The following is a 16,305-nucleotide window of genomic DNA, read 5'->3' as shown; positions in this document are numbered from 1 at the left end:
TTGCCCGTTTTAACGGAATCTAGATTGCCAATGTTTGGTTCCTAACATTTTTAAATTATGATTATCAAGGTTTTAAGATTTCCAAATTCTGCAAAGATGTATTCCGTCACCATTATAATTCTATGGAAGTTCCATCGAATAGAAATTTTACTTGTAAAATTAAACAATTTATGAAACTAAAGTTGAAATGTAAAAATAAATTTGTCAAAAAATTAAATGTTATGTGGGACTAAGTGATTGTGAAATAAATGTATTAAATTGAAATTAGTGTATACACTTAACAAATTTCAACTGAAATTGTCAATAACAAAATTCTATTCGACCTTTAGTTAGTTTTGTCACTTAATTTGTTTTAAAATGAGCTACATTTAGGAATTGTAGTAGTCGGTTTAAAAAGGTCTTTAAATTAGAATAACCAATTTATCGATTCCAAAATGCACCCTAAAAGATTTTCCATTTTTGTTAACCTTTTTTTTGTAACCCTAAAAGATACAACAGTTTCACCGAGTTTTTTCGGTATAGAATACTTATTGGGCTGATGAGAGAAAAAATGGATCTTCAATTATTGCAGAATATATTGGTGCCTGATTCAAAATATTGTAGTAAACAAACCTACAAATCTGATTTAAAATTGAGTAGTTGAAAATATGCAAATATTTGTGTTTACAATGATATCACAAATACCAAATATTCAGCCATACAAATTCTTTGCGAGAATGTATTGTTAATTTTTAGTTCAACAAGATGTAATATGAGATTTTTGCTTTGATGGCTTCGTCTTCTATCCGAAATTTGTAATTTTTTCCATACGGATGAATCTGTTACTACATGCTTTACCAATAATCCAAGATTTAAAAATAGAAGCACCATTTTTGTTTCATTTTATATCGCCAGGTTAATACCATTACCATAGTACTACCCCTCAATCCGCATCCCAATACTGTAATCCCATACTTGCACTACCAATGCCAATGCATAGAAAACGGTGGGGGGGATAATATCCAAATTCAGATCAATAGAAATAATTAGGCCATGTGTTTCAACCAAGATGTATTTTAAATTAATCATTTAACAGGAAGTGGACACCAGTGCCGCAATTCCGGAAAACTACATTCTTTTCTAACTAATATACATATATTTATCAATTGTGGAACATTTATACACTTATAACATATCACTAAGTACATTTAATAAGTCTAGTAAGAGTATCAAAAGCTACAAACAAAATTGACCGTAAGTTAAGGTAGCGATGGGTGATTACGAGCTAGTTAAGATTTATGTTTCTTAGGTATCTTTAAGTACGAGCCACACCGGCGCCTCGTGCTCAAGTAATACTATGCACACACACAAATCGATTGGGAAGTATGGACTAGGCTATGTCTACAGCTCCAATTGAGCTATGATCTCGCACACTGGGATGGACATGCAAGTAGTTCAGTTCCGGCGAAGCTTTCAAACTCCTTCTCGCCGCCGCAGTTCCAGTTAGGTTTAGTAGAAATGCTGCTTCTATTGACCCAGACCCTTGGAGTGAATTCCCAAAATGCGCCGCACCGCACCCTCTGTGGCCCAAAGCAGCAGGGCCAAGCAAGTGAGCACGTTGATGGTGTGAATGGTGGCGGCATAGCCGAAGGCCTCCGTCAGGATTCCTGCAAATAAATGATCGATGGAAGGTTATCTATTAGTTTAAGTAGTCTTTAACAAGCAATTGTGAGTTTAAAATACAATTTACCATTGACAGCTTTTAAGAAGTTATCGGACAAAAAAATAAGAATTTGTTATTTTTGATATGGTAAACACATGATAGATAAATTCAAATAAACCGGATTTTAAATCGTTTAAATCTTGTTTAATTTAAAACTTTACAAACAATTTAATTTAAAATTTTAACTTCTTTTAGGAAAAATCTATCGCCAGTTATAATGTCGAGCGGATGGTTAAGCTTCTAAAATTTTTCAAAGCCAGTTCTTTAAAAATCATAAGCTAGCATATGTATTTAAGATATAATTAATCGATCAACCAATATATATATTGTTGATGTGGTTTTTTTTTTTTTTTTGAATGCGCAGCTCGCATTTTTGTCTACATATTTAACTAAACGAACGAATCACATTTTGATTAACTATTTAATAATTAAAAACTCACCAAGAATGGGGCCCATGGCGAAGGAGAACATCGTGTTGAAGATGAGCTGCAGACCGGAGGCGGCTGGCAAACGATTCAGCGGGACATAGCTGGGTATGATGAGTGGCGAGAAGATGGTGCGGAAACCTTTGCCGAAACCGATCAGCAGAAAGACGCCGATCATGACCTCGTAGGAATTGGTGAAGGACACCACCACGCGGCCCGCAGCGATGCAGAGGATGCCGAAGGCGAAGAGCACTCGGTTGTCCAGTTTCACCTTCTCGAGGGCAAGCGGGGCGAGGAATCGCACCGATATGTCCATGCAGGCGAGCAGGGACATGACCAACGAGATCTGCGAGTCCGTGTACCCGAAGCTATTCAGTATGAATGGCGTCAGCACCGAGAAGTTCATCTCGCCAAACATCATGATGCTCATGCCAACGGCCAAATTGACGAAGGTCAAGTCCCGCAGCAGATCCAAATCGAAGAATTTGCTCACCTTCTGGAAGAAGGTCATGTTCTTCTTGGCCACCTCCTCGGTCTCAACATCGGCCAGATTGTTTAGGAGGTCCACCCGAAGCGACTCGGCGGTCTTTTGCAACAGGGCCTTGTCCTCGGCGCAGGTGCATCGCAGGAGCTCCTCCTGACCAGGTCGGGAATAGACGCTCGTCTTGCTGGCATAGCGATCCATGTCCTCGCGCTCGCGATTGAAGTAATTCGGCTTGTACAGTGCCACTGGTGTGGTGGGCTCCTGACCACCCAGTTCCTCCCTATTCTGCTCCAGTTTATCAAGATTCTCACGACTTCTGGAGGAAACCTGACGCATCAGCGCTTGGCGAGTGCGATACCGGGGTGTGTTCTCCGAGGTCAGTGAAAGCTTTGATCCAAACCAGCCATCGTTGGCACGGGCCAACATCGGAGTTCCCGGTTCGGTGATCTCGTAGCCAGGCCTCTCCGGATCGTCCACATTGAATAGGTATTGGGAGGAGAAGATGCCGCGCTTGGCACGCTTCTGATACTGACAGTACTTGCACTCGTAATCCTTCCAGGGATCATTGCTGGGCGCCAGTAGATTGCCATTGGCCTCCAGCAAATCGGTGTGTAGCTTTTCCGTTTCGGCCACGCCCTCAATCACCACTGCGATGGGTTTCTCGGGCTTCTTAACATGCCACAACACTGGCTGGAGGGTCAATGCACAAAGGATGGCGTTCATGCCGATTCCAGCGTAGATCAGAATGCTGCCCTGGGCGCCGTAGTAGCTTAGCAGGAAGGTGGACACCTGGGGAAAGAATATGGGACCCAGTCCCGTGATTGTCCATGAAAATCCCGTGGCGCGTCGTCTCTTCTGCTTGAAGTACGTATTGACCGCCAGCGAGGTGGCCGCCATGGCCAGGCCCAAACCAATGCCATAGACCGCCGAAAGGCAGAGGATATACTGCCAGAAGGTGGTGCAAAAGGCCGACATAAAGATGCCCAGAAAGGCCAAAGTGGTGCCGGTCAGAGCCACCTGCCGAAACGTGAAACGACGGAACATGGCTCCATTGACAATGCCTATGGGTGAAGGGTATATATCAATATCAATATATCATTTTGTGATCCCTGGAGATGGCAAACTTACCCACTAGCGAGGAGATGGCCATCACCACATTCACAATAGTCGTCGTTTGCTTGGCATCAAAGCCCAATGAATGCATGCGCACCCTGTATATCAAGCCATATTGCTGCAGGGCTGGGAAAAGGAAGAACTGCGAAGCGAAAGGGGGCATACCACTAATGTCTGCATATATTTATCCTGATCTATGTGTATCACTCACGTTGTTTAAGCCGGCTGCCAGGCAGACCACCCAGCCCCATCCTCCGTCGGGCGCCACGAAATCCGGACCCAGATCGCTCTTGTCGCGACGCTTCGGTTTCTTCGGTCGCGTTGTGTCATTGTACACATGGGTGCGATTCTTCTCCGTTAAGCTGGATTTCTCCATTGTGTCGCTGCGATATGATGTGATCCTGAAAGTGCAAGACGTTGATTAATGAGATTGGGTGGTGTTCTGCTATGTGGCTTTGTGCTTGGGCAATTTTTTATTCTTGAAGGCGGTACGAACTTAGCCTACTGGTGTGATTGAAAATCTTTGTTCTCAAACTGCTTTAATAATAAGAGCAATGAACCAATGTAAATTTAAATATATTAACAGATAAACCATTAAAATTTGCATTAAAAAAATTAAAATATAAAAATTATTTTTTTCGTAATTATTAAAATTAATTTAAATTATAAAAATCAAAAATAATAAATAATTAATCAATTTCCATTTTTATACAAAAATTTAACCCTATCTTTTATTTTCAGTTCATAATGAAAATTGAACCATAACTTTTATTTTTAATTTTTATTATAAATTGTTCAATTTTTTTTAAATAAAAATTTACATAAAAATTGAATTTAAATATCTTTTGAACCGAAAGAGCCAGATATTTATTCTTTATCTAAAATTGTAATATTGAAATTAACATTTTTAAAAGTGTTTGATTGTCTTTTTAATGGCATAGTGTTTATGAAAAAAGTGCTTATTTATGAGAGTGTATCGTTAAAATTGTACTCGCCATTAACAATTTATTAATATTTAAATTTCAATATTACAATTTTGGGTTCATTTTTATAATTGCTATTGATTAGCGAACCAATATTTAAATAGCCTATTTAACTTAAACAATTTTATGGATAAAAAATATACACATTTTGGAGTTCAAACTCAAGGTCATTTTAAGCGTTGGTTATCTTAACTTTTTCACAAAGTTGTTACCTGATGAGTTTGACTACCATGGTCGGTGTCTACTCCCTAGGGAGTGCAATGTGTGATGACAAAGTTTAAAAAGTTGTGTTATAATTAGGAACTCCAATTAAATGTGTATATTGCTTTAAATCACACCTTCTCATTAAGCTAACTTTCCAATAAACACAGTTAAATACGTAAGGCAACTTTTTTTAAATTCCTATATAAGAACATTAGATTAGGGAACACAATTATATATGTACACTACTATTATTGGAGGTATTCTATATGTTCCTCCCATATTAAGTCTTAAATATTATAAAATAAACTTTCTATAAACCCAATCACTTACTTATCAGGTTATATTAATATGTTAGCAAATTCACGACCAACTTATAATGAGAATAACAAGCAGAGAGAGAAAAATGTGTTAATTAGAGACCGATCTATTACGATATGATCCGTCAGTGTCATATTTTTCCTTGCAAATTACTACTTTTTTTTTAAGAAAACGGAAAGCTTCTTTGTGAGTTACCTAAAGGCTGATATAAAACAAATTTACAAATAAAATATTAAAAACTCCACGTTTTTATGACGTTTGCAAATTTATAATAGTTTTTAAAACTTAGTATTGCATTAAGGGAACTTTTGTTTGTAAAACAATTAGTGCTACTGGGTAAGAATTATGTCTATTTCGGATTTTCCCATGTTCTCCACAATTTTAGAGTGTTAAGTGTTAAATAAATCAAAAACCAGAAGAAGTGTGTAAACTCCAGAAGTATCAAACCCATTTTCATTGAGTAACACATTTTTAGAATTCTAAAAGGTAGTTAAATACCCAACCCTACCACTGATTACTGGGCGTTTAGATTTGTCTAACGTATTAACAAATGAACACCACTTGGGACAACAACATATTCGCATCCGGCGTTTTTCCAAATTACACTAAATATAGGGAAAGCTGTCATCAGACTTCATCGACATTTATCACAATTTTGTGTGTCCTATCTACAATATACCTATATCGATGGCACACCCTTAACAACTCTTGTATGGGAGATAATGCTCTAATTGCTAATTGGGATCGCAAAAGATAGCTGTACTGAATTGTTGGAGCCATTATATGACTGTCAAAGGCATTTATGAACGCGACGGGCGGGTCTAATCGAGTGGCTCTATCATAGATATTGCCACATTTTCTATTCTTCGATTTTTGCCATAATGATGGGTGCGACACACACAGAGTTTTGGTATGCAAAGCACGCTTCCTCCTCTGATGCAATTGAACGATCTTGAAGGGAAATCACTTAGCGGGTGTGTTCATCATCGTCATCATCGTCATCATAGTAGGAACAGAAAAGGAGCGATGTGTAAAAGCCGCCAGACCGGACCATCGTTGTCATCGTTCGGTTCTTGTGGTAATCAAAAGACATGCTGTAAAAATAAAAGCACAGATCGGAGAACGTGAATCGCGGATCTCATCAGCATGGCATCTCGTTTTTAATGCATCGATAATGCGAGGACGAGTGCAGCCAGTGCAGTCGACAGTCACGACACTCGGGATAAGTCTTCATTCAGACAACATTAGCTTGGTCCCCGAAATCCCCCTTTGCCCTCATCCAAATTGTCATTGAACTTCATCGAAGCGTGCCATAAATTGACGCCCTAAACCTGAGTCTGGGATCGAGGGACGGGTTTTGTTTCGGGGCACAGCACCATAGCCCCCAACGATGGCACTTGGCAGACTCGCCACAACTCCCGGCAATCGATCAACTGAGAGAAAACTCGAAAGGGAGTCTGGCGACATTCACAAAACGAAGCCACAAATGCACTATGAGAATTCAACAAAAAAAAGTTATTGTCTCTACACCCAAAAAAATATTGTCAAAGTAACACAGCAATTGTTACATGAACAAGATGAATATCAAATTAATACCATGAAAGTATCAAAATATGACTTATGTGGTCAAAAATAAATACCTTAGAAGACAGCTTAAGAGTCTTCAGTATAAAAATGAAACTAAGAAGTATGGGCGCTAATTAATTTAAAAACAATTAAGTTGGCAAATGGGCTTTTTGACAATTTTACTTGGTTTTAAATATGAAATCAATATCTCAAATACAAAATCAGAATGTGTATAAAGACTTGATATGTTTTTTTCCGTTTACAGAAAGTTTATTTGACATTTAGTTTAAAGATGCATGATACATGCAACTGCAATCAAACAAATGGTTGTAAAATTCCTACTTAATAGACATTTCTTAGTTTGTACTTTAAAAGGTTACATAAAAAAAAAACCTAGTCATTTATGTGTCGTTATATAATATTTTAAATTTAAATCTGACATGTTAGTTTAACACCTTCAAAGGGTTTCAAAAACATTAATGATAAAATGATGAAACATTGTAAAATGTAATGTTGGTAATGTTGGTGACCAACTTAATACTAAATATTCACGTGACTGTATCAATTTATCCAACTCAAATTTGTACTGTTTAAAAAGAATATCAATGCGATATCAATTAAAATAAACAACTACACTGTTAGCATATAGGAAGTGTGTAGGCCAAGTAGTAGAAACAAACGCTTACTTATTACACGAGTTGCCAAGTCATGGCATGACAATCTTCTACTCAAAAATGCTCTCCCCCAGCGTAAGAGTATTAGAGCAAAACTTTCGCTCAGAGTTGGAATATCGAGCAAGTTGGAGCGATCGAGCGATCCACAACATTCCGGTTTAGTGGTTTCGGGACAGGTGGACCAGTGGTGTAGGCAGGGGGGAATTTGGGGGTTACATTCAAATAAACACGTATAGAAAAGGTGGCATTACAAAAAGTAAACTGGAAAAAGTAGTTTCGCACCCTCTCCCCCTTAAAAACATTTTGGTTACGCCCTTGGGATCGGAGCAGAGGTGAGCGGCTTCCGCAATTTGTCGTCGATGTTTTCATATTAATTGCATTGTATTTTGCGCAGTCATGCCGCATGGACAACAATTTTTGTGTAGAAAAGCAAAGACTCATGCTGCTTTCAGAGAAAGACGAGAGCTCAGATAAAGTTGAACAGTGCTGTCAACTATTTCAGTAGCAGGCGGCAGAAATTTGGGCAATTTGACATTGTTTCGTAATTCACGCCGATAAAAATACAAAAAAATATAAATTCAAAAATTCAAAAATCTGTTGATATAGTAGTTAGACCTATTTTGGGATCACCTGCCCGCTGTTAATGCGCTTGTGCCTATAAATTTGCATTACAATGAGGGCGTCGAAGAAGTCAATAAACAAAGGGATTCGCTGGGTTTATTGCCGCCGAATGGCTTTATCTTTCGTACGATAAGGCCAGGCCAGGCCAGGCCAGAACAAATGGAACATCGAGTATTGCTTACTTCGCCAAACAAAGACGCATTCTTACAACAACCTCGAAACCCAGAAGAACCGATTCGGTATGCTGAATGCCCAAGGATTGGCAAATACTTTTCGCATTGCTCAGATAAGAACCATGATGGCAGCATACGAGGCCTTTTTTTTGGGAAAACACGTGCTGTGTTGTCGAAAATCTGGAATATTGTATTACAAACCGGCACTACACTTGAAAAAAATGGCAAGTTTGAAGTTATTTAATTGAAAACATATATCAACATGAAAATTCTTGTGGTTGACAATGTTATTATTGACACCTTTAAGCTAATTTTTTTAGTTGAATTTCGGTTATAGGTTATCTTCTTTTTTTAATTTTTCTGACTAGTGTATTTAATAAAGTATAATACATAGTTTTTGAACGACCGGTACCTTTAAGTATAAGTATTAATTCAATACTAAATAATAATTATACCGAAGAGCCTAAAACTGTAGTCTAAGACCTTATTTTAAAACCACATAAGTTTTATTTCGATACTTTCCTGAAATTAATTTATTACTCATCTAATTGAAAAACTGATCACAGATAGATCAATAGTTTAAAATTCATGTCAAAATAGTTTGGTTTCTATAACAATTTTTTTGGTGTAGGAATAATCTGTGTTCCTAAAAACGTTTTATAGTTTATTTCAATGAATTGGATGTGCTGTGTTCTTTCTTTCTGTGCACCAATTCGTGGGTCTACCGCTTCCTAAGCCTTATCGCAATCGTATGGCAGCTATTCGGGACTGATGACTCACTTCGGGGAGGTGGATAGATAGGGCCCTCAATGGCGGCGGCACTATTGATTAGGTTCGATCGGTTATCTCCGGTCGGGACCAAACGGAGCCAGAAGACAAATAGTGAAAACACTTGTACCTTCTCAAGTTCACGACATGCACACTCAGGCACAGAAAAAATACAAGGGAGCGAGCGTGTAGAACAGGTGCAGCTAATGGGCGAACAAGCATCGAACAAGCTTCCCATTGATACACTCAAAAAAATGCAATAAATGTGAGATTTCACAAGGATTTCGGGGACTAAGAAACTTGATATATAAATAGCGTTTAATTTTATGGGATAAAAAAGTCAAATATTTAAATTATCGCAAAGAGAAGTGGTAGGCAATTAATCATTCTTAGATAAACAAAGTTTATACTTCTGTAAAAATCTCAATCTATTGCTTTAATATATCAACCTAAGAAAGTTTTCTTCAAGTGTTTTCCACACGCAACGGAAGTTTTCTCCAGCATTTTTGCTCAGCCAATTGGCCTCTAATTGAGATTAATCGCTTTGCTGTGTGTGTGTTATAAACGGAATCGAATTGTATATACAACATATGAGTGTTCACTCACATGCAGTATGTGTAGACACTGGTAAATAGTTATGGCAAGAGGCGTCAACCATTTGTCGCTCAGATCGTTTTATTTCACAAGCAAACGCTTCAATTAAATTGTGTCAATGAGAATTGATTAAAGCTCAGAGATATGAGCGTAATTGATTCGCTGCTAATGAGAAAAGTGAGAGAACGCCAATGTTTCAGCTGATCAAATACGAGCATGTATATATATATAGAATCTCGTTAAAAGTAAACTTTGTTGCGTAGCAGCACATCTCTGTAAAAGCCAAACACTTCACTCATCATTGCACTCAAAAGTGAAACTCCTCGTCAGTCAATATATACATAAATAAAATCATAATCACCTTCTTTTGTGGATGGAAGTTTTTGTAGGCTTTAGAAGAGATATCATCTATCACTTTTTCAAAAAATTGTATATACAGATTGCGCTTTGATCTGCTTGAGGTTCAAAGTCAAAACAAATAATTTCACCCCGCTTTTGAAACCAGTGATTAAAACATTTTGTACATTTGTATTTGTATTTGTTTTTTGTATATTTAATAGATTTATACTTTTATTAACTTCAAAGTGTTTGTTTTTTTTTTTTAAGTATTTTTATTTATTTCAGTTTAAATAATATTTCAAGAAGTTTGCATAGTAATATCACAGTTAAATAATTTGTTTTTAAGTTTTAAACACATTTGAATGACAGTTGATGCCTTTTCTTTTTAGCTTGTGTGCTAACAACTTATCTTAACGTTTTTTCTAAAAATGTTTCCTAATTGTAAACGCTTGTAAACATTTGTCAATGAACACAAGCGATCGCGTTTGAAGGCGTACTTAGAGTTTGTGAGTGCAATAGAGCTAAAAGCGCAGCTTAGAGGAAATGATTTGTATGCATATAGGAGAAAAACCGGTTTCGGAGATCAATGGTTATGAAGGAAAGTCTTCGACAAATCAGTTTGCATGCATTTTACGGCATTAAGGTGTTCAATTAGGGTTCATTTGTGTACTGTACGCGACGAATCGTAAGCCCCAATAAAGACCCCAGGTTCTTTTTCCAATTCCGAAGTTGGCGCCTGCTACTCTTGTAAAGCTGGTGTAAATAAATTGCAAAACGCATAAAACCAAAACCAGAGTAGAAAAAGCACTCGGAACACAGTGCGTCATGAAATACAGTGGAACTTCGCTTACTCAAGCTATCATTGGGCATAAGAAAAATGTCAAATACAATAAAGTTTGTTGTAATTTATGTTAGCTTACTTTAAAATACTTATATTGGCTGTAGTTCTAAATTTGCTTTAAATTTTATTTGAAAAAAATTGACTAAAATTTACATAATATATGCAGTTTTCTAATAATTTTATTTTTAATACTTTTAAAGGTTAATACCAGGGATAGAAAATAGTTATTACATGAACCTTTTTTTTAAAACCTTTTATGAACTGTGGGAGTCTTATTTTGTTTTTTTTTTTTTTAATTTAAATGATTTTTATACAATTTAAAAAGATATAAGTTTATGAAAAATCATATTTAAACTTTATAATTGGTTCCGATTTATACACATTTTTTACCCTCTCAATAGTTTAAAAATCTTGTAAAAATAGCTTTGATTCGATGGCTACTTTATTTTGATGTGAGATATAGTGCAAGCAATCGAAAAAAATAAGTTCTGAGTTTCAGGGCATAATTAATTAATTTAAGCCAATACTCCGATATGTTTGCCAAGTGAAGTTTGTCTGTGATTTAGTTTGTTTTTTGGGCTTTGTTTTTTTCTGGTCTAGTCTGGTATGGCAATGGCAGCGCGTCATGCTTGGTTTGAATGGAGACTAAAAATGGCTATTAATACTCCAGTGGGCCTGGACAAAGTTATCATTCATTCGCTGGTGGACTGGCTGGCTGGCTGGCAGCACTCAATTGCATCTGAGATTATGAGCAACGTGTTCGGGTTCGGGGCTTGCTATTTTAAGGCGCATTTCGAATGATTGTTATTGCCCTCAGCACCCGCTCGGCCACAAAATAATCCCAACACCCGGCACATTCTCACATGTGTGTGGTTGTGCTGTGTTGTGTGAATCCGACTGAAAATGGGAATGGGAATGGGAATGGGAATCGGGATGGGTATGGAAATGGGAATGGGAATGGGAATGTCAATCTCCGGCACAATCCCCATGTCCATGTCGCTTGCCTATGCAAAGCGTTTAATGCACATTTCAGGCCATTCCTAGGCACTTCTTTTATTTTATTTTTTTTACTTTGTTTAATTTTTTCGAGTCTCTATTTTTTGTTTGGCTCAGTCTCATTCAGCCGAATAAACTCACGTACACTTCAACCCGACTCCCAAGTGCCTTCCGTGAAGTTAAATGAAGAGTAGGTGCTGGAGAAGGAGAAGTGAACTGAAGTGAAGTGCAGGGCCAGTGCACTCGTGAAACCCAAAACCAATCCCAGCAATGCTCTTGGGCTAACTGGCCATTGGTTCCAGTTTCAATCCCTAAATGCTAATTCCACTTGGGTGTGCTGTCAAACAAGACGAGTGTCTGACACACGATCTGCCACAAGGGTCGGGATCGGGTCACTGGGAAAAGAATTGTTCTATAATCAAAATTCTTATTTAAATAAACCAAAAAATATGGGTTATGGCTTAACTTGGTTTCCAAATAATAATATTTGATATATTAACTGGCGGGCTGAAAGGTATGTGTATACATACAGTTTGTTTTTGCATCAACCAAACACTATAAGATGATTTTTTTTTTTAGCAATGTATCAAAACACTTAACATAACAATTAACATAATACTTAACTTAATTAAAATATTTCTAAAAGAACATAATTAAATAATTTCCCTTTAAGTTTTATCCATCGCGGTTTTTAATTTTTTAAATATGTTTTGTTAAATTGTTTTCATTTTTCATTTGACTATTTTCGGATTTGATTTAAATATCTGAAAAATTAATTTAAATTGAAACCGTATTTAACTTAAATAAAATGCATTTAAATCAAATGGAAACCATTATAAACTTTATACTTTTTACATTCATTTAAATGTTAAATATGTGCCTTAATATGCACATACAGTAATATTAATATTATGATTTTATATTTAATTTTAATATTTAATATACATTTTCAATAGTCAGATATCTATTTTTGCTATTCCCTTTTTTTATCAGTGTACAGTGTGTTTAACTCTAACTAAACCATTTTGGCACGAACATTCTAAGCGAAATACCAAGAAGGCATGTTACTAAGGCAAAAAGAAAAGTCAATCTCAAAATATGTATTCAAATTTGGTTTAATTCAAAATATTTCCTAATAAGTTTATTGCATTACGCTCTGAGAGAAGTGCTGTAAGAAGAGGCAAGGAACAATAAAACAATTGAATTTCCCAATGAATTAGCCCAACTAACTATCTGCAAGAATTTTAAGGCTTATCGCCCACGATTCAACGACTCTCGAGACTCTCGACTTGTCGTTAACCTTTGGACTGGGGTCTTTTGGTTGAGTGCATAATTCCAGCAGGGGGGAAATACACGTAAGCAGCTTATAACTGCTGATTCTATTGAGACTCTAATTAAATGCGAAATTTCCCATCAATTTTCCAGCTCAATGCACTTAGAATCCCCTGTTGCAGAGCCAAAATTCTTTTGTTTATCCGTTGCATTGCAACAGGTTACCTCGGGGGCAGTGGGTTAATTAGGAAAACTCTGTCAGCCATCCAGTATTTTGCCAGCTTTGTTTGCTGGCTGCTCTTGTAACGACAAAACCTTGGCAACCGAAGTCAGATAGCTGCTGCTTTTCAATGGCTTGTGGATGGTGTGAAGTCGCTTCTTAATAAAATAAACACATACATATGTTGAACTATGCTTTGACTGGAATATTTCCCAGAAGAAACCAAAAAAGGAACGATAATAATACTCCTGCTTCAGTTACGTTTTCTCTTAATGTCTATTTAAAAAATCCTTCGATTATTTTGAGTTAACTTACTCAGACTTTAAAAACAACATTTTTGATGCATTTTTAGGGTTCCAGAATATTAATGCTCATTTTCAAATTAATATATAAGATGACACCGTGGTAAATCGATTGATTCATCTTAATAGTAATTTAATAAAATAATAACGATTTTATTATTCTTGCCAAGCAATATAGTATTTGCCTACAATATAATAATATTGATTCTATTGATGGGAATAAAACCTTTTTTATCAGTTTTTTTTTTATATTTAACCAAAGTATATAAAATAAAGTTCCCATTCAAACATCAACTTGAAATTATTCACAAGTCAAAGTAATTATCTCCTGCCTTCTAGCATTTCTTGTGCTTCAAAAGTTTAAAGAAATTTGTTTTAACAACACCCAGCGGTTTTTTTTAAATGCATTCATCGTCGATTGTAAGGTTCCTTGCCGCTGGAAAATCCAGCACCCGGATTCAGGACAGGACAGCACCTGAGGCCTGGCAAGCAGGAATGTGGAATGGGGAAAAAAAAATAACATCACATCATAAAAATGTTGTAATTCAATTTGGTAAGCATTTTCAGCTCCCTGCGATGGTTAGATAAAAATAAACCGACTTGAAAAAGGCTGAAACCTTTGACAAAACTCAATTTTCTCCCCGGGATCAGAAAATCCGGCTGCTGGAAAAGGGATTTTAGAAGAAAAAAATAAAATACACAAAAAAAAATATTTGATCAAAAATCACAGTTGCTTTAAACGGTCTTTAATATTTAATTTGTATATTCTTAATTTGTTAATTTTAAATCACAAATGCTGTCGTTTTCTCTTTATATACATGTGGGTATGTATAATATCCAAAGGCATAAATCTTGTTAACCAAAACCATCAAATTTTAAACGATCATTACTAATAGTTCATTTATTCACAAATTTGGTAATATCACAGATCTTGTAAGTCGCAAATATTTTAATTTTATTATAACAACAATTAAAATAGTTATCTTAATATAACTGATCTGTTCGCAAGGAATCCTACCAGACTTTGAGGGGTGACCACTTAACACTTTATTCACTTATTGAGTGAAACTTACAGGGACTTGTTCTTGGCGATTTGGTTTCTGGTTATGGCAGATTACTTGATGATCTGCTAATTTTGACACTTTTCCTTGTGGGATGCAGCACAGAGAAAATAAAATACACGGCAAAAAAATAAAACAACACACGTTGCGGCTAACAACAGCTACTGGTGTGCCAAAGAACAAAACACAAAGCTATACGGCTCAGCTGTTTTGGCCAGCACAATATTTGTGTTGTTGTTGGCAAACAAAAACTCTTTCGCTCTGCTCGTGGCAGTTCGTTTTTCAGTGGAACTTGGATTCGAAATCGGGGCCCGCTCGTGGGTGTGTTTACTGTTACGCGGCCAGCAGTCGACTTGCGGCTGGCGAACTGCTGCGGTCTGCTTTATAGCATATTATTTCACGGCTGCCAAAGCAACTCAACGCTGCGGAGCGAGAGCGCGATGGCCGGAGAGAGCTGGCTCTGCACAGGAAAAAAATTCTTGGCTTTCAGTCAACCCATTCAATTAAGAATATCCTTAACTAATTAGCTAAACAATTTTCATTATTACTTTCATAACTGTATCAACGATATGAAAATGTTATCTAATTTTAAGATATGCTTTTTGTTTATTTTTTCCCACTGGTATCATGGTTCATCATGTATGGTATATTTGTTAACAATTTATGTAAAATATATTTTTAAATTTTTTTTTATAAATTTAAGTAATTTACAAAACTTTTCAATAATAACATATCATTAATACTTATTTTTAGTCATTGCTTTGGTAACTGGGACTAACTTACTATCTATTCTCTTTTCTCACCTTTCTATGTGTTTATAATTCCCAAATAGTTACATCTCGCATTGTACTAAGAAACATTTGTCTGATGAAAATTAAGGATACTTTGGTACTTTAAATATGTTCTTATTCGTAGTTTAGTTCAAAGGGAGCACATTTTTAAAGGGGCTTGAGGTTAAATTACATATGGCAGTGTACACTATAATTTTTAATGTAGCACTTCTACATATACTAGTAAGAATTAATTGTGATATTTTAAAATTTTTACTTTTACCGCAATTATTGATAAAACGAATTATTTTTTTGTTAGAAAATATGCTAACTTACCAACAAGTTTTTCCCAGTGTAGTCTGGGCGGGAAGAGCGTGAAGGTGCTGAGCTCTTCGTTTGATGCGTGGGCAGGAACAGCAGCAGCAGCAGCAGAATAGACGATGCACAGCAAGTGCAGAAGGAGCAGAAATCCCGGCAGAGGACGCATTTAGCTATCCCAATTAGCAGTAGTTGCCGGGCACCTGCCATCTCTTTCTCTGGAACATTCAGTACGACGCCCCCTCTCTTTCGCTCTCGCAGAGGCCCGGCTCAACAGTGGTCTACGATTTGGCGAATGTTCACATCTCAGCGATGTAAAAGAGAGACTTTTCACTGTACGGAAAAATATATGATATGTGCATCTCATTGATTATTTTTTCTATTATTTTGGGCCAAATATTGGCGCATAAATTGTATATGTAGAAAAAAAACTATATTTTCAAAAATGTCCTTATGATAATGATATTAAAAATATATTCTGGGCTTTAAAGTGCCCTATTTTTTTTATCTGTGTAGATACATAGATCACTAGACAGAGTTAGAGAGAGAGAGAGAGAGACC

General features: G+C 36.4%; 1 protein-coding gene across 3 annotated transcripts; it reads right to left on the bottom strand.

The window, feature by feature from the left end:
* Positions 1 to 1,033: 1,033 nt before the first annotated feature.
* LOC128264236 (uncharacterized) lies at positions 1,034 to 16,037 on the bottom strand. 3 transcript variants are annotated; one of them, XM_052999631.1, is made up of 5 exons: positions 15,763 to 16,037; positions 3,936 to 4,125; positions 3,740 to 3,866; positions 2,143 to 3,672; positions 1,034 to 1,646 (listed from the first exon to the last, which is right to left on the bottom strand). In XM_052999631.1, exons 2-5 carry the CDS (start codon positions 4,098 to 4,100, stop codon positions 1,507 to 1,509), a joined length of 1,962 nt encoding a protein of 653 aa, XP_052855591.1. In that variant the 5' UTR covers positions 4,101 to 4,125; positions 15,763 to 16,037; the 3' UTR covers positions 1,034 to 1,506. The 3 variants fall into 3 exon arrangements, with proteins under 3 accessions (XP_052855591.1, XP_052855592.1, XP_052855590.1); XM_052999632.1 differs by lacking the exon at positions 15,763 to 16,037 and adding an exon at positions 14,651 to 15,028; XM_052999630.1 differs by lacking the exon at positions 15,763 to 16,037 and adding an exon at positions 14,669 to 15,028.
* Positions 16,038 to 16,305: the final 268 nt, after the last annotated feature.

The sequence above is a fragment of the Drosophila gunungcola genome, unplaced genomic scaffold (assembly GCF_025200985.1).
Source record: "Drosophila gunungcola strain Sukarami unplaced genomic scaffold, Dgunungcola_SK_2 000060F, whole genome shotgun sequence".
Lineage (NCBI taxonomy): Eukaryota > Metazoa > Arthropoda > Insecta > Diptera > Drosophilidae > Drosophila > Drosophila gunungcola.
Note: the sequence above shows the minus strand (reverse complement) of the source record. Positions and strands in the feature narration are given on the sequence as shown.

Excerpts from the sequence above, each read along its gene's own strand:
- LOC128264236 (XM_052999631.1), bottom strand. The coding sequence starts at position 4,100 with ATGGAGAAATCCAGCTTAACGGAGAAGAATCGCACCCATGTGTACAAT. Across the intron at positions 3,867-3,935 it reads TGGCAGCCGGCTTAAACAAC|TTCTTCCTTTTCCCAGCCCT; the intron begins GTGAGTGATACA and ends TTCGCTTCGCAG. Across the intron at positions 3,673-3,739 it reads GGCCATCTCCTCGCTAGTGG|GCATTGTCAATGGAGCCATG; the intron begins GTAAGTTTGCCA and ends CTTCACCCATAG.